The sequence below is a fragment of the Pseudophryne corroboree genome, chromosome 6 (genome assembly GCF_028390025.1).
Source record: "Pseudophryne corroboree isolate aPseCor3 chromosome 6, aPseCor3.hap2, whole genome shotgun sequence".
Classification (NCBI taxonomy): Eukaryota; Metazoa; Chordata; class Amphibia; order Anura; family Myobatrachidae; genus Pseudophryne; species Pseudophryne corroboree.
In genome coordinates, this window is record NC_086449.1 from 271,643,164 (window position 1) to 271,669,551 (window position 26,388).

At 46.1% G+C, this 26,388-nt stretch overlaps 1 protein-coding gene across 1 annotated transcript in view; it reads right to left on the reverse strand.

Moving 5' to 3' along the window:
• GALK2 (galactokinase 2) overlaps window positions 1–26,388 on the reverse strand; it is a 337,269-nt gene that overhangs the window by 199,250 nt on the left and 111,631 nt on the right. Inside the window, exon 5 of the mRNA XM_063926027.1 lies at window positions 25,366–25,512. Within this exon, the coding sequence (XP_063782097.1) occupies window positions 25,366–25,512 (147 nt within the window). The remainder of the gene's footprint in view (window positions 1–25,365; window positions 25,513–26,388) is intronic.

The window sequence follows — 26,388 nt, forward strand, 5'->3', positions numbered from 1 at the left end:
CACCGGGCCTAGCTCCGCCTGTGGAGCCCCAGCGTCATGCGGTGGATTTAGTGGAAGCCGGGGAGGACTTCTGTTCCTGGGAACTAGCTGTGTTGTGCAGCTTCTTTCCTCTGCCCCTGCCAAGAAAGGACGCACCTCGGACTTTCTTGTTTTTCTGTGATCGAAAGGACTGCATTTGGTAATACGGTGCTTTCTTAGGCTGTGAGGAAACATATGGCAAAAAATTTGACTTTCCAGCCGTAGCTGTGGAGACCAGGTCCGAGAGACCCTCCCCAAACAATTCCTCACCCTTGTAAGGTAAAACCTCCATGTGCCTTTTTGAGTCGGCATCACCTGTCCATTGCCGAGTCCACAGGACCCTTCTGGCAGAAATCGACATAGCATTTATTCTAGAACCTAGTAGGCTAATGTCTCTCTGAGCATCTCTCATATAAAGGACAGCGTCTTTAATATGCCCCAGGGTCATTAATATAGTATCCTTGTGTAAGGTATCAAGTTCCTCAGATAAGGTATCCGTCCATGCTGCTACAGCACTACACACCCAAGCCGACGCGATTGCCGGCCTCAGTAAGGTACCTGAATGTGTATAAATGGACTTCAGGGTACCCTCCTGTTTTCTATCAGCAGCATCTTTGAGGGTAGCCGTATCCTGTGACGGCAGGGCTACCTTCTTGGATAAGCATGTCAAAGCTTTGTCCACCTTAGGGGAAGATTCCCAGCGTAACCTGTCCGTTGGCGGGAAAGGATACGCCATAAGAATCCTTTTGGAAATCTGCAGTTTTTTATCTGGAGATTCCCAAGCCTTTTCACATAACTCATTTAGCTCGTGTGAGGGAGGAAAGGTTACCTCCGGCTTCTTCTCCCCATACATATGAACCCTCTTGTCAGGGACTGGGGTTTCCTCTGTGATGTGCAACACATCCTTAATTGCTATAATCATATAACGGATGGATTTAGCCAATTTTGGCTGTAACCTTGCATCATCGTAATCGACACTGGAGTCAGAATCCATGTCGGTATCCGTGTCAATAATTTGGGATAGTGGGCGCTTCTGAGACCCTTTCGGCCTCTGCGACATAGGATCAGGCATGGGTTGGGACCCTGACTGTCCTGAGGCTTCAGCTTTTTCCAACCTTTTATGTAAGGAATTAACATTATCATTTAAAACCTTCCACAAATCCATCCAATCAGGTATCGGTGCCGTCGGCAGAGACACCACATTCATCTGCTCCCGCTCTGCTTCCACATAGCCTTCCTCATCAGACATGTCGACACAAGCGTACCGACACACCACACACACAGGGAATGCCCTTTTTGAAGACAGTTCCCCCACAAGGCCCTTTGGTGAGACAGAGAGAGAGTATGCCAGCACACACCCCAGCGCTATATAACCCAGGAATAACACAGTAACTTAATGTTAACCCAGTAGCTGCTGTATTTGTGTTTTTAGCGCCTAATTATGTGCCCCCCCCCCCCTCTCTTTTTACCCTTTTTCTACCGTGATCTGTAGGGGAGAGCCTGGGGAGCTTCTTCTCAGCGGAGCTGTGGAGAAAAAATGGCGCTGGTGAGTGCTGAGGGAGAAGCCCCGCCCCCTCGACGGCGGGCTTCTGTCCCGCTAAAATACATATCTTTTTGGTGGGGGCTCATACATATATACAGTGCCCAACTGTATATGCGTTTACTTTTGCCAACAGAGGTCCATATGCTGCCCAGGGCGCCCCCCCCTGCGCCCTGCACCCTTACAGTGACCGGAGTATGTGAGGTGTGTATGGTGCAATGGCGCACAGCTGCAGTGCTGTGCGTTACCTCATGTGAAGAACGGAGTCTTCTGCCGCCGATTTCGAAGTCTTCTTTGCTTCTCATACTCACCTGGCTTCTGTCTTCCGGCTCTGCGAGGGGGACGGCGGCGCGGCTCTGGGATCGGACGACGAGGGTGAGATCCTGTGTACGATCTCTGGAGCTAATGGTGTCCAGTAGCCTAAGAAGCAGGACCTATCTTCAGAGAGTAGGGATGCTTCTCTCCCCTTTGTCCCACGATGCAAGGAGTCTGTTGCCAGCAGAGCTCCCTGAAAATAAAAAACCTAACAAAATACTTTCTTACAGCAAGCTCAGGAGAGCTCACTGAACAGCACCCAGCTTGTCCGGGCACAGATTCAAACTGAGGTCTGGAGGAGGGACATAGAGGGAGGAGCCAGAGCACACCAGAATCTAAATTCTTTCTTAAAGTGCCCATGTCTCCTGCGGAGCCTGTCTATTCCCCATGGTCCTTACGGAGTCCCCAGCATCCACTAGAACATTAGAGAAAAAACGTTTAAAAAAAACCCTGTTCCTCTGTAACTCCTTGGCGCCCCCTCAAATACTGCACGCGAGGCGCATGCCCCCTTAGCCCCCCTAGTTACCGCCCTAGTATGGGCCCTGCCCATACACACATAGGGGTCTATTTACTAAGCCTTAGATGGAGATAAAGTGGACAGAGCTAAAGTACCAGCCAACCAGCTCCTGTCATTTTTCAAACCCAGCCTGTGACATGACAGTTATGAGCGGATTGTCTGGTACTTTATCTACGTTCAAGGCTTAGTAAGTAGACCCCATAGTAACATAGTTTCTGAGGCTGAAAAAAAGAGACAATTTGTCCATCGAGTTCAACCTGTTAATGATCTCCTATACTGTAATATTTTTAAGACTAATTTTAACTGTGGTGAATGTTTATCAGTTATGTAAATTCCTATTTTTTTTATTGTTAATTTTATTTTATTACTACAGTACATAATTTACCCACCATGACACTGTATATCCTTATCCATTAGGAATTTATCTAGCCCATTCTTAAAAGCAATGACCGATTCTGCCATTACTACTCTCTCAGGCAGGGAATTCCAAGTACCGTATGTACTGTCCTTACTGTGAAGAAACCTTTCCGTCTCTGTGTGCGAAATCTCCTCTCCTCTAACCTAAGCAGGTGTCCATGTGTCCTTTGTGGTGATCTTACCAAAATCAAATTCCCCACTAGCTCTGTGTATTGACCCCTTATATAATTTGTAAATGTTAATCATGTCCCCTCTTAATCTCCTTTTTTCCCAGTATAAACATGCCTAGCCTATCAAGCCTTTCCACGTATTCTAGCATCCCCATACCCTTAATCAATTTGGTCGCCCATCTTTGAAACTTTTCTAGTTCCAGGATATCCTTTTTTGTAGTAAGTTGCCCATAGTTGTGCACAGTATTCGAAATGTGGCCTCACTAGTGATTTATATAATGGGAGTATAACACTCTCATCCCTTGCATCAATCCCCCGCTTTATGTATGATAATACCTTGTGTGCCTTTTTTGTTGAATTACTACTTTGGGTACTACTGCTAAGTTTGGTATCTTATATAGCAATGACCGATTCTGCTTCGCTACGGGATGAGGACAGTAAATTAGAATTATATTTGTTCGTTAATTGACGTTGGTTGGAAATCAAGTATATAGGCATATCTTGCTTCCCTGACCCACTTTGTGTAGTGGCCGGACCCCTTTTTGGTCCCCCGAGGGACCCTGCTCTTACCACTATACAACTCTCAATCTGTGGCTTCTTGCGGTCTCCATTCCCCTCCTCACAACATGTCAGTGCCCCTGTGAAATGATCGATTTATTTACAGTTTCTTATGTAGCGCAGCACATTATGCATCTCCTGATATACTCTATGCTGCTGGGGGACCCTGCTACTTCCACTATATAACTCTCAGCGTGTGGCTTCCTGCTACCTCCATTCCCCTCCTCACATTATGGCACTGCCACTAACATGAAGCCCTTTCATCACTGACATATCATGCATGTCCTGATATAGTCTGTGCTGCTGGCCCACCTCTAGGGGTGCTAGGTGTGTGTTACCCCCACAGTGTTTGTTCCCATATTGTAAGTCATATGTGTACCAAGTTTGGTGTAAATTGCACCAGGTATTCCAGAGTTATGCGGTCTGCTGAAATACTATGTGCTGCTGCCTCACCCCTAGTGGTGCTAGGGGAATCTTAACCCCACAGTGTTTGTTCCCCGATTGTAAGTCATATGTGTTCCAATTTTTGTGTACAGTGCTCCAGCCATTCTGGAGTTATGCTGTCTCCTGATATACTCTGTGCTGCTGTCCACCCCTAGGGGTAGTTACCCCCACAGTGTTTGTTCCCAGATTGTAAGTCATATGTGTACCAAGTTTGGTGTAAATTGCTGCAGGCATTCCGGAGGGGTGTAGTATGTTATGCCAGCTGTCGTGATCCCGACGTTGGATCCTAACTGCCAGCATGCCGGCGAGCACAAAAGAGCCCCTTGGGGGCTCGCTACGCGCACTACGCTATTTATTCACCCTCCAGTGGGGCCGTGAACCCACTAAGAGGGAAAATAATTGTCGGTATGCCAGCTGTCGGGATTCCGGCGCAGGTATACCGAGCGCCGGGATCCCGACAGGCGGCATATCAAATGCCTCCCTTCCGGAGTTATGCTGGAACATACATATACACATACTGTACACACATACATACATTTTTGTCGATTTCCGTGGATGGGCAGTGACATTTGTAAAACTGGTTCTTAGCAAGCACCTGGGAACTAAGGAGAAGCTACCTGCCAAGTTTCAGGATTGTAGGCCTTGTGGTTTAAGAGATTTCGTGATGAGTCAATTAGTGAGTCAATCATCTTACACAAACATTAGTACTAACAACATATATACACATATATTACTTATGTCTCCCTGGGGGCACAGGAAAAAGGTTGGTAATAATGTTAATGCTGTAGGGTGAAGTTTACAGATCCAGTCTTTTAGCATGACTGTCAAACAACTCGATACGTGCCTGCAGTGGAGATACATTTTTTTGTAATATTGAGTCTATGGTGGTGTCTGTTAGTAAGTCTGTCTATGGGTGGAAAACGTATGTCCAAGTGGAACTGGGTCAGTTTATAGATATATATCTAACCGCAATACGCCAACCAGCGCTTGGTGCCTGGTGAGAGTAAGCCACCAGGTTCCGTGCAACTCTGCTAGCATCTAGTGTCTTTTTTGCCGGAAATGTGTCTTAAGGCCCATGTACACTAGAAGATTTTTTTCTATCGATTTGAGCGATAAGAACGTTTTTGAACAATCTATGGTTCAAATTGTCTAGTGTGGACACAGCGAATAATGCACATACCCGCGCTCATCTGAAGCATGTCATCAACCTTCCATGCATGCAGCTCAATCCCTTCAAACTCAACAGAGCAGATGGTTTATAAGACAGCTCAGTGTTTACACTCAATTTCGTTTGTCAGGGAGTTCAAGGGAAATCGCTCATCTTCCAAATTGTTCATCTTTCAAGTCTTCTAGTGTGTATGGGCTTTTAGTCCCAGCGCGATGCAGCTAAGACGCACCAGCAGACTGTGCTAATTTGCTATATGACACTTGTATATCTGTGTGAGACTGAGTCTGTATACAGAGCACAACGAAACTTATTTTGGGAAAAAGCTGCAGCTTCTACATTGTAGCACCTCGTGTACAGATTCAAAGACTCAGTCACACACATATATACAAGTGTCATATCAAATTTATCAGCACAGTCTGCTGGTGAGTCCTTGCAGCATAATGCTGCGACTAAGGTACATATTCAGCAAAAAAAAAGGGCCAGACGCTACCACAGTCCCACGGGACCTGGCGCGATGACAGGGGTTGTTTGGCGTGACCGCAGCAATGATGTATGTGGACGGATCTGTAAGTATATTGTCATACAGATGCCATGTAAAAATAGCATTTCCCCAAAATCTATTCTCTGGTAAAGGTGTGTCTTAGTTGCATCTAGTCTTTGGGATTCATTTTAAAATGTCCATAGTCGTTCCAATTACTTGATGCTTTTAAAGAAAAGAAAAAAAGTCACAAATCTGCAATGCAAAAAACAAACACACACTCCCCCCCCTCCCCTTAACACACACATTTAAGTACTTCTTATACCTGCTTAAGTCAGAACTGCTAAAAAAAAAAAAAAACATTTCAGCAATTTAAGGGTTACAGATATGCGGAGAATAGAAAAGATAACTGCAATTACAGACCTTTTTTTTTTTTTTATCATATACAGTAATGTTTACAGGAAATGTGCATTTCAACTTGTACTTTGATGCTCAGACTGCCAGCATTCAAACAATGACCCTGAAAGCGTATACTCACGTGTAGCAAAAGGAAACCAAATAATTAAAGGATTATCTACAGACACAACAACATTTAAAATAAAACTCCTTTGTGGTTACTGTTGGGCACTATTACATGTTGTGAATGACAGAGATGAAGCAAATACCTTTTCACAACTGGAAAAGATGAGACTATCCATTTACTGAATGAGGTTTCAAAAAGCCTTTTGTATGAGCAAGTGATATAATCAGCTCCAAAAAGTAGGTTAAAGTAACATTATAGCCCTCCTAGGGCTAGACGTGTAATTTACCTCAATGCAGCAATTCTCTCTAGTTGTAAATATTTCAATAATCCAATGTGAGAGTTCTGCAAACAGGGAAATCCTAACAAGTGCAGTTGGCTTGTTTTACAAGGAAAGCATCTATCTTACTTTGGCCCTATCCACCCTAGCAGAAACCAAGCAGACATGTTTGAGTCTCTTACAATTCAGTTAAATTCCACTGTTTTAGATGACTGCTTATGTGTAATTTAATTAGTGACACAAAACTTTTTCCCCATGCTTACCAATGATCCATCCAACTGTTATCAGAACCCCTTGACTACTGCAATCTTGTACTATCTCGCATTCCCCTCCCCATGTCTGAGCAAGACTGGTCTTCTCACATCTGCTGCACCACTCAGAAAATCACTACACTGGCTCCCAAAAATCTCCACATTTAAACAATTGTTGCTTCATACCTATGTTTCGAAGGAGTGATAATTAATAATTTATTTATGGCAAAAAAAAAAAGAAGAACACTGCAGAGTTTCGACACAGTGCACACACTGCGCATGACTCAGATGTGGTTGGAGTAGCTATCGCTGCTGCTTACAAAGAAGCAGCAGCAACAGCTCTAATATGGTAAGGCAGCAGGAGGCGAGCTGCATCCTATGATGCAGTATCGGATCATCACTGACACCATCGACCGGCTGCGTGACCCATGGTGTCAGGCAAGCAAGCCGCCGGGAAACCTACCAAGAGGCCACAAAATCTCCGTCCTCTGATGGAGATGCTGACCTCGTCCCCCACCCACAACAGCGGCGACACACCTCCGTTTGGAGAAATGGATGCCGACACCGCCCCCAAACGGCATCAGACTGTCAATCAGTGACAGTCTGATGACGTAGTGCGACAGACGATGCAGACCCGTGCTGCACAAGCGCAGTACGGGTCTGGCACATGCACAAAGTACTGAACATCTGCACTTTGCGGCAGCATGCACCACACTAACAGGACCTGAATCAGGCCCACAGTGTCAAATTTGATTGGATATGCATTAAAAAAAATCTGTCTCAGCAGATTATCTCCCTTTGTTGACTCGTATTTAATACAATGTTCTAGGTATTATTTGAAAGTATACTGTCTACTCTCATTTACTGAGCTACCCATCCATCCAGGAACCTGAATAATAAAGAATGGTAGTATACACAAAGCAGGAGGGTATGCAGTCATTTTGTCTACAATCAATATTTGAAAGTAAGAAATATTCTAATACCAATACTTAGGGGCAAATCCAATTAGCATCCTGTAACTAACTGTTCGCTCCGACCTGTTCAACCAGCGCTGAAGTTGCACTTTTCTTTGTAGCTTCAGAAGTGGCAAGGAAGACTCGGTGTTAAAATGCACCCTCTTGGATTTGACGCATGGGGAAACCCACAGACGCCATTCACTTGTGTAAGTTCTGTGAAGCTGTGTGTCCACCAAAAGCAGAGTGACAGAGGCGTGGGGCTGCTGCCTCACTTGCAGTGCTGCAAAACAATCCTTCATTTGCAGGAGACGAACACTTTCAAAAAAAGAACACCATACCTACTGTGAAACATGGAGTCTTAGGATGTTTGGTGGTGTTCTGCTGTGTCTGGCAAGTGGCGCTTTAAGTCTGTGCAATCAAAAGAATATCAAAGCGAAACAAAGTGCCCAGTGTCAGAAAGCTCTATTTGGGTCATGGTCATGGGTCCTCCAACAGGATAATGACCCAAAACACAAAGCTATAAGCACCAAAAAATTAATAAGGAAAAACGAGATTTATGGTAAGAACTTACCGTTGTTAAATCTCTTTCTGCGAGGTACACTGGGCTCCACAAGCATAGACATTGGGGTGTGGAGTAGGATTTTGATCCGAGGCACCAACAGGCTTAAAAGCTTTGACTGTTCCCAAGATACATAGCGCCGCCTCCTCTATAACCCCGCCTCCATGCACAGGAGCTCAGTTTTTAGTTAACCAGCCCAATGCAGTAGCAGGAAAAGAGACAACAGTTAGTAGCCACATACACCACACTCTCACGACAGGAGAAGTGTCAGCGGCTAATGCCATACCAACCCGAAGAAGCTAAGTGCGTCAGGGTGGGCGCCTTGTGGAGCCCAGTGTACCTCGCAGAAAGAGATTTAACAACGGTAAGTTCTTACCATAAATCTCGTTTTCTGCTGCGGGGTACACTGCGCTCCACAAGGATAGACATTGGGGATGTCCTAAAGCAGTTCCTTATGGGAGGGGACGCACTGTAGCGGGCACAAGAACCCGGCGTCAAAATGAGGCATCCTGGGAAGCGGCAGTATCGAAGGCATAGAACCTTATGAACGTGTTCACAGAAACCAACGTAGCCGCCTTGCAGAATTGTTCAAGGGTCGCACCACGGCGGGCCGCCCAAGAAGGTCCAACAGACCGAGTAGAATGGGCCGTAATGTGAGCAGGAGCTGACAGACCAGCCTTCACATAAGCATGTGCAATCACCATTCTAATCCATCTGGCCAAAGTCTGCTTGTGAGCAGGCCAGCCACGTTTGTGAAAACCAAACAGAACAAAGAGAGAATCAGATTTCCTAATAGAGGCAGTTCTCTTCACATAGATACGGAGAGAGCCCGTACCACATCCAAAGACCGCTCTTTGGAAGACAAGGGCCGGAACCACTATCTCCTGATTAAGGTGGAACAAAGAAACCACCTTAGGTAAAGAGTCCTAAGAACCGCCCGATCACAGTGAAATATCAGATATGGGGAACTACAAGATAAGGCACCCAAATCCAACACTCTTCTAGCAGAGGCAATAGCCAGCAGAAACACCACCTTAAGGGAAAGCTACTTAAGATCAGCTGAACCAAGAGGTTCAAACGGAGACTCTTGCAACACCTCCAAAACCACCGACAAGTCCCAAGGAGCCACAGGTGGGACATATGGAGGTTGGATACGCAACACACCCTGAGTAAAGGTATGAACATCAGGTAAGGTCGCACTTTTTCTCTGAAACCACACCGACAAGGCAGAAATATGAACATTGAGGGAGGCCAGACGCAGGCCTAAGTCTAGGCCCTGCTGAAGAAAAGCCAAAAGCTTGGCCGTACTAAACTTGGAAGCGTCATAATTGTTAGATGCGCACCAAACAAAGTAAGAATGCCAGACCCTATGGTAAATCCGTGCAGAAGCCGTTTTCCGGGCCCGCAACATAGTTTGAATGACCGCCTCTGAAAACCATTTAGCCCTCAAGACGGAAGCTTCAAGAGCTACGCCGTCAAAGACAGCCGGGCCAGGTCTTGGTAGACACAAGGGCCCTGAACGAGGAGGTCTGGGCGTTGTGGAAGTAGAATTGGACGCTCTGACGAAAGGCCCTGAAGGTCTGAGAACCAGTGCCGTCTGGGCCACGCTGGAGCTATGAGAAGCAGGATTCCTCCTTCCTGCTTGAACTTCCGAATTACCCTGGGCAGTAGTGACACCGGAGGGAACACGTACGGCAACCGAAACTTCCACGGCACCGCCTGCGCATCCACGAATGCTGCTTGAGGATCCCTTGTCCTTGCTCCGAAGACCGGAACCTTGTGATTGTGTCGAGACGCCATCAGATCCACGTCTGGAAGGCCCCACCTTTCCACTAGCAGTTGAAATACTTCTGGATGGAGGCCCCACTCTCTGGCGTGTACATCCTGATGACTGAGAAAGTCCGCTTCCCAATTCAGGACTCCCGGAATGAATAGAATCCGTGAGACTTTCTTCATTGCCAAGCGGCTTCGAGTGCCGCCTAGATGATTTATGTAAGCAACTGTGGTGGCGTTGTCAGACTGTACTTGAACAGGACGGTCATGTATTAAATGCTGGGCCAGGTTCAATGAGTCGAAGACCGGCCGCAATTCCAGAATGTTGATCGGAAGGAGAGACTCCTCCCTGGTCCACCGACCCTGAAGGGAGTGTTGCTCCAACACCGCGCCCCAACCCCTTAGGCTGGCATCCGTCGTCAACAGGATCGAGTCGGGTATCCAGAAGGGACGACCCCTGCAGAATCGTTGGTCCTGTAGCCACCAGGTCAGTGACAGGTGGACCTCCGGAGTCAATGAGATCATGTGAGACCTGATCCGGTGAGGCAGGCCGTCCCACTTGGCCAGAATCAGCCTCTGGAGGGGACGAGAATGAAATTGAGCATACTTCACCATGTCAAATGCTGACACCATGAGGCCCAGCACCTGCATCGCCGAATGTATCGACACTTGCGGACGAGAGAGGAAGCAACGAATCCAGTACTGAAGCTTCAGGACTTTCTCCTGAGACAAGAACAACCGCTGGTTGTCCAATAGCGCTCCCAGGTGCACCATGCTCTGAGCAGGGACCAGGGACGATTTCTTTCAGTTGATGAGCTACCCGTGGGCTTGCAGAAACCGTACAGTCAGATATAGGTGACGTAAGAGAATTTCTGGGGAATTTGTCAGGATCAACAAGTCGTCAAGATACGGTAGGATCCTGACCCCTTGATGGTGGAGTACCGCTGTCATCACCACCATAACTTTGGTGAAGACTCGCGGAGCCGTGGTTAACCCAAAAGGCAAAGCCCGAAACTGGTAATGGAGGTTGCCAACCGCAAACCTCAGGTATTGCTGATGCGATACTGCTATAGGAATATGCAGGTAAGCATCCTGTATATCCAGGGAGACCATATAATCCCCAGGATCCAAGGCCAGAACAATAGATCGAAGGGTTTCCATACGGAACTTGGAGATTCTCACAAACTTGCTCAATGCCTTGAGGTTGAGAATGGGCCGGGAGGACCCATTCGGTTTCGGGACTAGAAACAGTGGAGAATAGTAACCCCAGCCCCTCTGAGCAAGAGGCACCTGAACTACCACTCCTGTGTCCAGGAGGGTCTGTACCACCGAATGAAGAGTCTTTGCCTTCGTCTGGTCCGAAGTGACGTCCGTCAGGCAGAATCGATGAAAGGGGCGGTATTTGAAGGCGATGGCGTAACCTCGAGTGACGACTTCCCATACCCAGGCATCTGAAGTGGTCTTCAACCATTCCTGGGTATACCCTAGAAGCCGGACCCCCACCCTGGGGTCCCCCAGGGGGAGGCCCGCCCCGTCATGCGGCAGGCTTATCGGTCTTGGAGGCTGGCTGATGGGCAGCCCAGGCTCTTTTGGGCTTTGGCTTACCAGGTTTGGAAGTGCGGGCCTGTTTGTGGTACGCCTGACCTTTTGCTTTACCTGAAGGAAGAAAGGGACGACAGGAAGTACTTTTAGCCTTCGGCACAGAAGGAGCAGTACTTGGCAGACAGGCTGTTTTGGCAGTAGCCAAATCAGCCACTATCTTGTTTAAGTCCTCACCGAACAGGATATTTCCCTTAAAAGGGAGTACCTCCAGGGTTTTTCTAGAATCCAGATCCACAGACCAGGATCTCAGCCACAATATCCGGTGAGCCAGGACTGACGTAGTAGAAGCCTTGGCTGTCAGAACACCGGCATCAGAAGCCGCCTCTTTAATATAGTGAGAAGCTGTGACAATATATGACAAGCATTGTCTAGCATGGTCAGAAGAGATTTCAGCTTCCAACTCTTGGGCCTACGCTTCAATAGCTTCTGCAGCCCATGTCGCTGCAATAGTGGGCCTTTGCGCAGCACCCGTGAGGGTGTAAATCGCTTTCAGACAACCCTCCACACGTTTATCCGTAGGCTCTTTCGGAGACGCGACGGTAGTGACAGATAGAGCTGAGGAAACCACCATCCTTGCCACATGCGAGTCCACTGGAGGGGGTGTCTCCCAATTTTTAGACAGCTCCGGCGCGAGGGGATAGCGAGCAAGCAGCTTCTTGTGAGGCAGGAACTTCTTACCTGGACTTTCCCAGGATTCCTGACGTATATCAACCAGGTGATCAGAATGAGGTAAAACTTGTTTAACCACCTTCAGACGCTTGAATCTATCTGGCTTCTTAGGATGAACGGATGGCTCGGGATCATCCGTAATTTGTAGAATCAACTTAATAGCCTCCAATAAATCAGGAACATCCACTTGGGAACCACTATCCCCATCAGTATTATCAGTGTCAGAATCTGTGGGGTCAGTGTAAACGCCATCTTCATCAGACGAAGTGTCAGTGACAGCAGTAGATTGTGAGGAAGTAATGGCTCACTTAGAGGACCCCTTGGTCTTAGGCAAGCGAGGGTCAGACTTTTTAGTAGTCAGTGACTGGTTAAATTTCTTTAACTGAGCAGACAAGTTATCTGCCCACGGCGGATTAACCGCGGGGACCATATACAGTTGGACCGGCATAGCAGGTCCCATATGGGGCGTTAGTTTAGTAACTAGCATACTCAGTAGTGTGGAGAAAGTAGCCCACGGCGGGACATTCTGGACCCCCGTTGCCACAGTCCCACTGGGGGCAATGAACCCCCTGAACCAGAGCCCTCGGCTGCTATATTTTCCTCAACGGTATCTGCGGTTCAGCACCACTCCCAATGTGTTCAGCCCCAGAACCGTTATCCTCATATGCAGACATGTTATAACTTGCGGTATAAGGTAACACAGTACAATTTGTCAGCACCACAATACCTGACTCAAACCCCTGCGCAGTGTAGTCAGCACAAACAGGGATTCGGGAGAGATATGGTGACTAAAATCACAGAGAAAAATACAATAAAAGTACATCTTGTGAATATCCTATATTATATTCTAATAAACCTGACACACCTAGCCCCCACAGGTTACAGAATATAGGAACAGCAAGCTGAGTGAGAGACACAAAATGGAAGTCACCCAGCAGGCCAATGCACACACAAATAGTCACAGATTGTACAATGCAGACATTATGACAAGCAATAATACTGCACTGGAATAGCTTATATATAGCTATGTAATCAATAGATATAACACTGCACAGTAAAGACTGGATGTATATCACAGGACAATTGTACCAAATAACCCTGACCAAATGCACTCTTTCTTAACTATTACTGTCTAAACGACATGTAGAATACTTAAGTGTCATGTAAAGGCACAGCGCTGACTGTCAGGCGGCTTTACAAAGGAGGATTTGCCCAAGCAGTCCCAGGAACAGTGTAGCTGAGAGAAATGGCGCCCAAACACTGACTGGGAGTGAGGGAGAGAGAGATATGCAGCTCCAGGGCGGGAACATTTACTGTAAATGGCGCCCTGGGGCTGGGGGAAGGGCTACAGGTCTAAGACCTATCCCCCCTGCTGGACATAACCACTGGTACTATGGGCTTGTATAAAACGGTTTATAAGAGAAACCGACCTGTGCCCGCGCCCTGGTGGCCTATTGGGGTCGCCTGTACTGTCACAGTGTCCACGCCAGCGCGCGCGGCCCACCTCCCGAAGCGCGGCCACGCGATCCTGGAGAGCCCCAGCCGTGTGTGTCTAACAAGAAGAAAACCGGAGCCTCCTGCTGTAGTTACCCGGCAACCAGGACACGGGAGTGTACAGCACCGCTGGGGGGTGATGGAGCTGCAGCAGGGAATGTCTCCTGACATCTAAACTCTGCTTCAGCCCTTGTAGTCTTCACTATGTTCCACAAAAAAGCTCTTCTTAGGGCTGCCAGGAGCAGCCCCTCTGTTAAGCGCCTGCTATCTGCAGCACCAACTACAAAACTGAGCTCCTGTACAGGGAGGCGGGGTTATAGAGGAGGCGGCGCTATGCATCGTGGGAACAGTCAAAGCTTTTGAGCCTGTTGGTGCCTCGGATCAAGATCCTACTCTACACCCCAATGTCTATCCTTGTGGAGCCCGCAGCAGAAATACATTGGACTTTTCTGACGTGGTCCCTAATCTAAATCTTATGAAACATCTACAAAAAACGTAAAACATGCAGTCTGGTGATGGCATCCATTCAACCTGAGACAGCTGGTGCAGTTTACTCAACTACCTGCTGGCAGGTGCATAAGTCTCATTGACAGCTACAGAAATCGCTTGATAGCAGTAAGTTTGTGAAAGAGAATATTCGGTTAAGGGTCCCATCATTTTTGTACATGCTATTCTAATTTTTGTTTGTTTGTTTTATTTAAAATATTCAGTTGGATCAAAAATCAAACATAAAATCTGATTTAATTAAACATGGAATAAACAATGATGGAAGTCAATTACCTTTGTCAAGTTATTTCAGAAAAAAATAATAAGATTTTAAACCTACCGGTAAATCTATTTCTCCTAAACCGTAGAGGATGCTGGGGACTCCGTAAGGACCATGGGGTATAGACGGGCTCCGCAGGAGACATGGGCACCTAAAAATAACTTTTCCTATGGGTGTGCACTGGCTCCTCCCTCTATGCCCCTCCTCCAGACCTCAGTTAGAGAACTGTGCCCAGAGGAGATGGACAATACAAGGCAGGATTTAAAAATCCAAGGGCAAGATTCATACCAGCCCACACCAATCATACCATGTAACCTGGAACATACATAACCAGTTAACCGTATTAACAACAACAGTGATGGTCCAAGACCGACTCCAACTGTGACATAACCCTTATGTAAGCAACAACTATATACAAGTCTTGCAGAGTTTCCGCACTGGGACGGGCGTCCAGCATCCTCTACGGACTAGGAGAAATAGATTTACCGGTAGGTTTAAAATCTTATTTTCTCTTACGTCCTAGAGGATGCTGGGGACTCCGTAAGCACCATGGGGTTTATACCAAAGCTCCCAATCGGGCGGGAGAGTGCGAATGACTCTGCAGCACCTACTTAGCAAAAGCTAGGTCCTCGTCAGCCAGGGTATCAAACTTGTAGAATTTAGCAAAGGTGTTTGACCCCGACCAAGTCGCCGCATGGCAAAGCTGTAATGCCGAGACGCCTCGGGCAGCCGCCCAAGAAGAGCTCACCTTCCTATTGGAATGGGCCTTAACCGAATTTGGAACCGGCAATCCAGCCGTAGAATGAGCCTGCTGAATCGTATTACAGATCCAGCGAGCAAAAGTCTGCTTCGAAGCAGGTGCGCCAATCTTATTAGCAGCATACAGGACAAACAGTGCTTCTGTTTTCCTAATTCTAGCCGTTCTGGCTACATAAATCTTCAAAGCCCTGACTACGTCCAGGGACCTGGAATCCTCCAAGTCACTTGTAGCCACAGGCACCACGATAGGTTGGTTCAGATGGAATGCAGAAACCACCTTAGGCAAAAATTGAGGGCGTGTTCTCAATTCCGCTCTATCCACATGAAAAATCAAGTAGGGGCTCTTGTGGTGTGACAAGGCCCCCAATTCTGACACTCGCCTTGCCGATGCCAAGGCCAACAACATGACCACCTTCCAGGTAAGAAATTTCAACTCAAACTTGTTAAGTGGTTCAAACCAGTGTGATTTTAGGAACTGCAACACCACGTTCATGTCCCACGGTGCCACTGGAGGCACATAAGGAAGCTGGATGTGCAGCACTCCCTTTACAAACGTCTGGACTTCTGGAAGAGAAGCCAATTCCTTCTGAAAGAAAATCGAAAGGGCCGAAATCTGTACCTTAACAGAACCTAATTTTAGGCCCATATCCACTCCTGTCTGCAGGAAGTGGAGAAAACGCCCCAAATGAAAATCTTCCGTAGGCGCGTTCTTGGTTTCACACCAAGACACATACTTTCGCCAGATACTGTGATAATGTTTCACCGTCACCTCCTTCCTAGCCTTTATTAAAGTAGGGATGACCTCCTCCGGAATCCCCTTTTCTGCTAGGATCCAGCGTTCAACCGCCATGCCGTCAAACGTAACCGCGGTAAGTCTTGGAATATACAGGGCCCCTGTTGCAACAGGTCCTCCCTCAGAGGGAGAGGCCAGGGATCTCCTGTGAGCATCTCTTGAAGATCTGAGTACCAGGCCCTTTGAGGCCAGTCTGGAACAACGAGTATCGTCTTCTTCGCCTTGTGATCATCAACACTTTTGTGATGAGAGGAAGAGGAGGAAACACGTAGACCGAGTGGAACACCCACGGCGTTACCAGGGCGTCTACTGCTACTGCCTGAGGGTCCCGTGACCTGGCACAATACCTCCGAAGCTTTTTGTTGAGGCGTGACGCCATCATGTCTATTTGAGGAATTCTCCAAAGATGTGTTATGTCTGCAAAGACTTCTTGATGAAGTCCCCACTCTCCTGGATGGAGATCGTGTCTGCTGAGGAAGTCCGCTTCCCAGTTGTCCACTCCCGGAATGAAGACCGCTGACAGAGCGCTTACGTGATTTTCCGCCCAGCGAAGAATCCTTGTGGCTTCCGCCATCGCGACTCTGCTTCTTGTCCCGCCTTGGCGGTTCACATGAGCCACTGCTGTGACATTGTCTGATTGAATCAGAACTGGTAGGTTTTGAAGAAGACTCTCCGCTTGACGAAGGCCGTTGTATATGGCCCTGAGTTCCAACACATTGATGTGTAGACAGGACTCCTGGTCTGACCACAGTCCCTGAAAATTTCTTCCTTGGGTGACTGCTCCCCATCCTCGGAGGCTCGCGTCCGTAGTTACCAGGATCCAGTCCTGAATTCCGAACCTGCGACCCTCCAGCAGGTGAGCACTTTGCAGCCACCATAGGAGAGACACCCTGGCCCCTGGGGACAGAGTTATTTTCCGATGTAAGTGCAGATGCGACCCGGACCATTTGTCCAGAAGGTCTCATTGAAACGTCCGCGCATGGAACCTGCCGAAGGGGATGGCCTCGTAGGCCGCCACCATTTTTCCCAGAACTCGAGTGCATTGATGAACTGACACCCTTTTCGGTTTTAGCAGGTCTCTGACCATGTTCTGGATGTCCTGGGCTTTTTCCAAAGGGAGAAAAACCTTCATTTGTTCCGTATCCAGTATCATACCTAGGAACGTTAGTCGAGTTGTCGGAATCAACTGTGACTTCGGTAGATTCAGAATCCAACCGTGTTGCTGGAGCACTCTCAGAGAGAGCGTTACACTGCTCAGCAATTTCTCTCTTGATCTCGCCTTTATCAGGAGATCGTCCAAGTATGGGATAATTGTGACTCCATGCTTGCGAAGGACAACCATCATTTCCGCCATTATCTTGGCGAAAATCCTTGGGGCCGTGGAAAGCCCAAACGGCAACGTCTGAAATTGGTAATGACAATCCTGTACAGCGAATCTCAGGTACTGCTGATGGGAGGGATATATGGGGACATGAAGGTACGCATCCTTTACGTCCAGTGACACCATAAACTCCCCCTCCTCCATACTGGCTATAATCACCCTGAGCGATTCCATCTTGAATTTGAATCTTTTCATGTACAGGTTTAGGGATTTTAGATTCAAAATAGGTCTTACCGAACCGTCCGGTTTCGGCACCACAAAGAGGGTTAAGTAGTAGCCTCTTCCCTGCTGGTTCAAGGGAACCCTGATAATTACTTGCTGTAGACACAGCGTTTGAATTGCAGCTAACACTACATTCCGTTCTGGTGTAGAAGCTGGTAATGCCGACTTGAAAAATCGGCGCGGAGGCACCTCTTCGAATTCCAGTTTGTAACCCTGGGAAACTATTTCCAACACCCAAGGATTCAGGTCTGAGCTGACCCAGGCCTGGCTGAAAAGTCGAAGACGTGCCCCCACCGGAGCGGACTCCCGCAGGGGAGCCCCAGCGTCATGCTGAGGGCTTTGTAGTAGCCGGGGAGGACTTTTGTTCCTGGGCACCGGCCGAAGCGGGTGCTCTTTTCCCTCTAGCCTTACCTTTGGCAAGGAAGGAGGATCCCCGACCTCTTCTGGACTTTTGCGACCAAAAGGACTGCATCTGATACGGTGGTATTTTCTTTTGCTGTTGGGGAATAAATGGTAAAAAATTTGATTTACCTGCGGTAGCTGTGGAAACCAGGTCCGTCAGCCCATCCCCAAACAATACGTCTCCCTTATAGGGTAGGACTTCCATATGCTTTTTTGAATCCGCATCACCCGTCCATTGGCGAGTCCATAAGGACCGTCTCGCTGAGATAGACATGGCATTGGCTCTGGAAGCCAGCAATCCAATATCCCTTTGAGCATCTCTCATAAATAAGACTGCATCTTTAATATGGGCTAGAATTAACAATACAGTATCTCTATCCATGGTATCAAATTCAGCCGTCAGATCATCTGTCCATGCTGAAATTGCGCTACATACCCATGCCGACGCAATTGTCGGTCTCAGCACAGCTCCAGTATGCAAATAAATAGACTTTAAAGTAGTCTCCTGCCTGCGATCCGCAGGATCCTTGAGGGCCGCTGTGTCTGGAGACGGTAGCGCCACTTTCTCGGACAGGCGCGTTAAGGCCTTGTCCACAGTGGGAGGTGATTCCCAACGCAACCTGTCCTGTTTAGGGAAGGGGTATGCCATATAAATTCTTTTGGGGATCTGCGGTCTCTTTTCCGGAGTCTCCCAAGCCTTTTCAAAGAACTCATTTAGTTCATGAGATGTGGGAAAATTTATAATCTGTTTCTTTCCCTTAAACATGTGTACCCTCGTGTCAGGAACAGAGGGTTCATCAGCAATATGCAACACATCCCTTATTGCCACAATCAAGACCCCGACGAGCCCTGTGAGTCGGTCCAATCCGAGGATTGACCCCCTGATGCCTCCCCTGATTCAGCCTTATCAAGCCTCTTATGTAAAGATGCCACACTTGCATTCAACATATGCCACATGTCCATCCATTCCTGAGTCGGCACAACCGACGGGGACACACCACTCATTTGCTCCACCTCCTCCTTGGAGAAGCCTTCCGCCTCAGACATGTCGACACGCACGTACAGACACCCCACACACACACAGGGATAAACCTATAAGGGGACAAGACCCCAAGCAGGCCCTTAGGAGAGACAGCTGCCTGTGTGTGTTGCGCCTTACCTCACGAAGATCTGAAGTCTTCTGCCGCCTGAGATGTCTTCTATCTTCTCATACTCACCCGGCTTCTATCTTCCGGCATCTGTGAGGAGGACGGCGGCGCGGCTCCGGGACGAACCCCAGGGTGAGACCTGTGTTCCGACTCCCTCTGGAGCTAATGGTGTCCAGTAGCCTAAGAAGCAGAGCCTATCAGTTAAGTAGGTCTGCTTCTCTCCCCTCAGTCCCATGATGCAGGGAGCCTGTTGCCAACAGGACTCCCTGAAAATAAAAAACCTAACAAAATTATTTTTCTACAGAAAACTCAGGAGAGCTCTCTGCAGTGTACCCTTTCTCCTCTGGGCACAGAATATAACTGAGGTCTGGAGGAGGGGCATAGAGGGAGGAGCCAGTGCACACCCATAGAAAAAGTTCTTTTTAGGTGCCCATGTCTCCTGCGGAGCCCGTCTATACCCCATGGTCCTTACGGAGTCCCCAGCATCCTCAAGGACGTAAGAGAAACATAGGTTCTTAATTTCTTGCGAAATGGTACCAAACTGTGTTTCATGTAAAGGGCAGCCAGGTGAGCTAGAAACTAGACCAAAGGTATCATAGTAGCATGGGGGATCAAGTGGAGGAGTATTACCCTGTCAATCCTGGGCAAACACTGTTATTCAGTCATGGTAAATCAGACATAAGCATCCTGACAGATATTACATGCTAATAGATGGTTGGAATTGATTACGAGGGTGATTCAGAGGTGGAAGCAAATATATAAAATTGGGCTACTGGAAAGGCCGGAAAGTGTCCATCGGAAAGTTCCTTCTGGACATGCCCCCCCCCCCCCCCCCCCCACCCCCCTCACCTCCAACAACCTCTGTCGGGTTGGCTCACCCTGCCTTTCGGGCCATTTCCTAAGTTGGCTGGGAGTCACTCCTTCTGGATTTGCGTTCCACTCTGGTATGCAAACAGGAAACTGCCACAAAGCTCCAGGAGCGGGGCAGCAGGTAGCGTTGAAGGGATGCCCCTATTATCATTATCTAATAATGACTGGATCCTGTTTCACCTGGGCAGTCTCAGTAAACGCACGGTACCTCATGGGAGTAGAAGTTTCCTTTCAAATCTATGGGGTGCTAGTCTGTGGTTTATGAAACTCAATTTCATAAACCACAGGACTCGGTAGCTTAGTGCAGGTACACACCTAAAGATATATCTGCAGATCAAGCTATTTGCAGATATGTAAATATTCTAGCAGGCTATGTTTTCTTCTGCTGCTGTAACTACATCTGTGTCACTGTACCTTCTGTAATGCCACTGGTAGAGGCACCCTCATTAACCCCCCCCCCCCCCCCTTCCACACACACACACAGGTCACAGATCCTGCATTCTTCCCCCGCCCAAAGTCACAGCTCTGACAGTGCTCCCCCCTTCCCCTTCCCCCAGAACACAGCTCCTAATGGGGAGGCTGATCTGCATAGCTCGGCCCTTCCTGGTGATGCAGATCAGCCAACCAAACGCGTGTGGGCCATACATACAGCACAGTGAGTCAATATATCTGTAGATATACTGGTCATTGTCTGTGCAGCAAAGCTGACGTGATAGGTCTGTAAACAACTTAATTCACAGACATATAGTTTGTACACCCCCGCAATCAGTTAATGATGAGCTGGCATTTGCTGTAACAGGAGTGTCAGGGACCACAGAGCAGATCTGAGCAGAGCTGCCGATCTCACTACACAGGAGACAATCTGATTTGCATGGGCCTTTTTAGGTAAGCCTTCTGCTCAGGACCACTTTAGTAAATGTGATTGCAACGCAATCAATTCGGCTCTATCCTTCTCTGCTACATCGATCATTCTCTGGTACATGGAATATAAAAACATCAGTGGTCCACAAGCGCTGTTAGAAATAGTCAGTGATGTTTCTTTTATCACTCAGTAGTTCTTGATAAAACGATCCTACTGTATATCTTCCAAGACGTCAGAAAAACAACAAGGTAACCACATCAATGGTAAGTGGGTTAAATCTTCACATGGGAAAAAGAAACATCTGGACTCACCTCTATACAGTGAGATGAATTCATGAAAAGGTTTCCTTGTTGCTTCCACAATCGTCACACCCAAATACAGTTATAGTACACTGTTTACAGATCATATGGGTTGTGCACTTACCTAATTATCAGCCTTCTGTAGGAGCTAATCCCAGTCTACAATATTACGGTTTCTTTATCCTAAATTGCCATCATATAGGAGCCCACAGATGCAAATATATCCAAAAAGTTATTTATTTACAAAAATCAGAAAAATAATCCACAACAAGGAGACTTCCTAAAAAATAGTCTATAAAAAATAACAGAGGCAGCATCCCCTGGATATATAGGGTTTGCTCTACCATAAGGACCAAAAAGGCCAAGCTCTCTATTCCAATCCCGGGAAGAAATGGGAGAAAAAAGGAATATTTGGCAGATCAAAAAACAAATGGTATAGCAATAGTGAGATCAACAACAAATTTTGGATTATATAATCATTCCTCAGCTAGACATCTATCCTCCTCTGCTACAGCTATCATCCTCTGTTACACACATATCCTCTTTTGCTACATCTATAGGTCCCATAGACCTAAACTACTCCCCGGCCACATGGAAAAACACTCCCCCCTCCCTACACCACAGCTCCCTAGACACAGTACACCTCAACCCAGGGACGTACACTATCCACCCTACCACCCACCTTTCCCCCCCAACCCCAGGGACATGCACTACACACTCTACCCCCTTCTGGCCCAAGTGACATAAATTCCTCACCCTACTCCCTGGCTACCGAGACATACATTATCCATGCTATAAGATGACAAGATGGCTTCCAGACACCTTACAGCAAATGGTCAGTACTGTGACAGAAAGTTCTGGTTGGCAAGCCGGAAACACCATTGTAGGTAAAAATGGAAGTATGGTAGATGTTTTGAGAGTCTCTTTTTTCCAGCCACTAACTTCTCATTCATACTTTAAATACAGCTCAGTTCCCACATTCTCTAGGACAAACTTACAGCAGCAATGGAGCATTCCTCCATCTCAGGCATTTTTTTAGCTAATTGCAGGAATATGGAAGCTGTGGCCAAAACGTGGTGAGCATATGTTGAGGATAATTTGTCCGTTTGTAATCACCAAAACTAACAATGTCTACCCCGAACTGTATTGGTTTCCTCCGGGTACTCCGGTTTCCTCCCACAATCCAAAAATATACTGGTAAATTAATCGGCTCCAAAAACCAAATTAACTCGGGCATAAATGTGTGTGCATGCACATGTGGAAGGGAATAACGGGGGTAATTCAGCCCTGATCGTTCGCTAGAGTTTTTTCTGGAGAGCTGCGATCAGGTCAGAACTGCGCATGCATTTCGTTGCTCTGTGATGGTTTTGTTTGAAGAATCCATTCGCACGGGTGATCACAAGGTGATTGACAGGAAGAAAGCGTTTCTGGGTGTCAACTGACCGTTTTCTGGGAGTGGTTGAAAAACGCAGGCGTTCCCAAGTGTTTGCAGGGCGGGTGTCTGACGTCAATTCCAGTCCAGGACAGGCTGAAGTGATGTCTGAGTAAGTCCTGGGCTACTCAGAAACTGCACAAAATCTTTTTGTACTGCTCGGTTGCACATGCGATCGAACACTTGCACAGCTAAAATACACTCCCCGGTAGGCGGCGACTATGTGAACACAGGACTGCAAAAAACAGCTAGCGAGCGATCAGGTCTGAATTACCCCCATAGATTGTAAGGTCCACTGTAGCATGGACTGATGTGAATGGGCCAAATATTCTCTGTAAAGCGCTGCGGAATGTGTGTGTGTGCTATATAAATAATGGATTAAAAAAAAAATTATAATAAATTTAGATAGATTTTTTGTTAAAATAAAAAGAGAGTAAAGTCTAAATATACAAAACTAAAATACAGAATTTACAGGCTTGTATTAAAAAGTTAAAAAGCCATGCTTAAAGTTCAACAAGGTTTCAAAAAAAAGACACTGGAGACCCCAGTGAGTGTCCTAGTTTTTAATCATTGCAGGGTGGCAATTATGCCTGTTTAGTGCTATACAACACGTGGGCACAAAGTAGGAATCTTCGGTTATGGTATAATAGGTCAACATGCACAAGGTCAACATGGTCAAAAAGTACATATAGAAATGGTCGACACATGAAATTGACAACAGGTGTTTTTCATATTTTCTGGTATCAAATTTTACCTTGCAGCACAGGGAACACCAATTAGTGTACCGCTTCGCTTGCCATAGGTTACTATTCCTAATCGTAGTCCACGTGGATGGCAAAGTATGAAAAAGTTCACTGGAGCACCACCAGACCTAATATTCTATACCAATATGGTTAAAACGGTCTTCGTTATTCTAGTTTTGTGAGAGATTTCTATATTCCCAGTCCATTCTATGGAGTACTATTACTTTCCTTTTTCTTTTCCTCACAATCTTCATACCAGAACTGTATACTTTATTCGTATCACTTGTTTATACAAATTTAAGATCTTTCCAACATTTCTTCTGACCTCAATCCACATATCCAATTTATTTTAGACTACTTTCAACAAAAATTACAGCTAAACAGTTGACTATACATTAAACTTGGCAAAATAACACATCAAAATAATTCAATTAGAAAAAGCAGAGCAAACTTTTGACATGTAAATTAGAACACATAGAACCCCGTTACGTAAGCTGCAAAACAGATTCAACATCGGATCATTTTCTACCCAATAAGAAATGGCACCAAAACACTGTTACTTAAAACTTTTTAACCACTTGTACGGACTGGCCAACAGTGCTATTAGACTGCACATATATCAACCCTATTACCAGTTCACTTCCCCCAAGCAACTACCTGGTTGAGTCTTGACAAAGATTCAAACCGCGCCTTTAAGCTGCTGCTTCCTGGGGCACCAATGGATTTTCAAAGGAGCATACTGGGCTCCAGCCTATATCAACAGTATATTTGTTCAATGTAATCACACACACCTCTAGGCTGCCCACAAACCCTGGCTTTTACTAAAGACTGGCGACTGTAGCCAAGAGTCTGGGCAGAGATTCTAGGCAGCAGGTAAATTACATAAAAGTACTGAAAGAAGGAGCTGCAGCATGGAGGTTCCGCAGTCATTCACATTATTAATGTTCATACAGTATACATTAAAGGGAATACTACACTGGATGGATGTTCCATAAGAATTATTCCTCAAAACCCTCCTACCCACCACCCTCCACACCCATCCATCCACCCATCCATCCCTGCGGACCCTGAAGAAGAAGTAGCCTAAGTAAGAAACAAAGTCAATACATTTTTCAGGTAGAAAACTTAATAACATCCTGTGGATTGGATATATGAATGTATACAAAAATATTATACAGGTTGAGTATCCCATATCCAAATATTCCGAAATACGGAATATTCCGAAATACAGAGTTTTTTGAGTGAGAGTGAGATAGTGAAACCTTTGTTTTTTGATGGCTCAATGTACACAAACTTTGTTTAATACACAAAGTTATTAAAAATATTGTATTAAATGACCTTCAGGCTGTGTGTATAAGGTGAATATGAAACATAAATTAATTGTGTGAATGTAGACACACTTTGTTTAATGCACAAAGTTATAAAAAATATTGGCTAAAATGACCTTCAGGCTGTGTGTATAAGGTGTATATGTAACATAAATGCATTCTGTGCTTAGATTTAGGTCCCATCACCATGATATCTCATTATGGTATGCAATTATTCCGAAATACGGAAAAATCCCATATCCAAAATACCTCTGGTCCCAAGCATTTTGGATAAGGGAGACTCAACCTGTATAGATCATATTTATATTGGAAAGCACTATAATCCTATATAATAAAATGCCAACACTGCTCCTTACTTCCATGGTGCGGCTGCGGCCCCTAGATAGTACCCAATAGAGCAATTCAAGTGTACCAATTGTTTTAATAAGAACACTTAATTGCTTAGTAGCAATGGCTTACACTATAACTTAAGACCCACTAAAATCTTGGTATTTTGGAGAAGTATGCTGTTTGAATTTGTGTAACTGTCCCGTGCATCACAGAGAATTGCCCTAATGGAGACGTGGTATGCAACATGTTCCTTCACATTCATTTCTCAATCTCTAAGAGGATATCAAGATCAGCATGTTACCTTGGAAAGAGATTTTCCATTAGCAATAAGGGTTGCAAGCCCAGCACAACACACCAAGGCACTTGAACTTGATAGGCCAGAACTGGGTGGAATGGTTCCATCAACCAAACAATTAATTCCAGTGGGGCTGCTCAGATTGAAGTGTTCCTAGGGAAGAAACAAAAAACATGTTTTGTTTTTCATCTGGAAAATACATTTTAATAAAACAAGAGTAAATGTGGGTGGAGGTGATCCTTCTTACTGCATCTTGCTGGAAAATATTGGCAAGTGGACATCTGACCTGGTCATAGCTGTAAGTAGTGCAGACAGCTGCAAGATACTAACACAGTAGTTCCCAAACTGTGTGCCTAGGCACCCTGGGGTGCCTCAGGACACTTGTAAGGGTGCCTTGGATTGGTGATCCAGGACCAATTAAAATTATTTATGGTAAATGTAATAGGCAAAACCGGTGCTGGTGGCTGCTAATAATAAAATATGTGGACAAGCAGAAGCAAATCTCGTCTCTCACCACACAATTGAACTTATGGATGACATATAAACACAATTTACTACATTTAGGGGTATATTCAATTGCGGTCGAATTACCGAAATTGTCGAAAAACGGGGCATTTTCGACACAAAAAACCTGTCGAATTTGATTCGACAATTCAATACAGTACTTTTCGACACAAAACCTGCCGTTTCATTTTCGACTTTTTGCAATTCGACATTTTTTCAATTCGACATGTCTGCAATGTTAAAATGCGGCTTTTCGACAAAAGTATATTCAAATGAAGAATGTCGATTCGACAACAGTGCTTTTCGACAGTTATTTCGTCAGTTTTATTCCGCCTCATTTTTCTGTCGTGATCTAATAAAATTTTTAAAAAACATGTATTTTTTGGTGCTTTTTTTTATTGCTAATAGCATATCTATTTATATTTGAAGGGATTATCTACTTGGTTTGTCTATTTATGAGCCACAAGTATTATTTAATAGATTTTTTAAAAGAATATATTTTTTTTTTTTTACTGACTACAATAA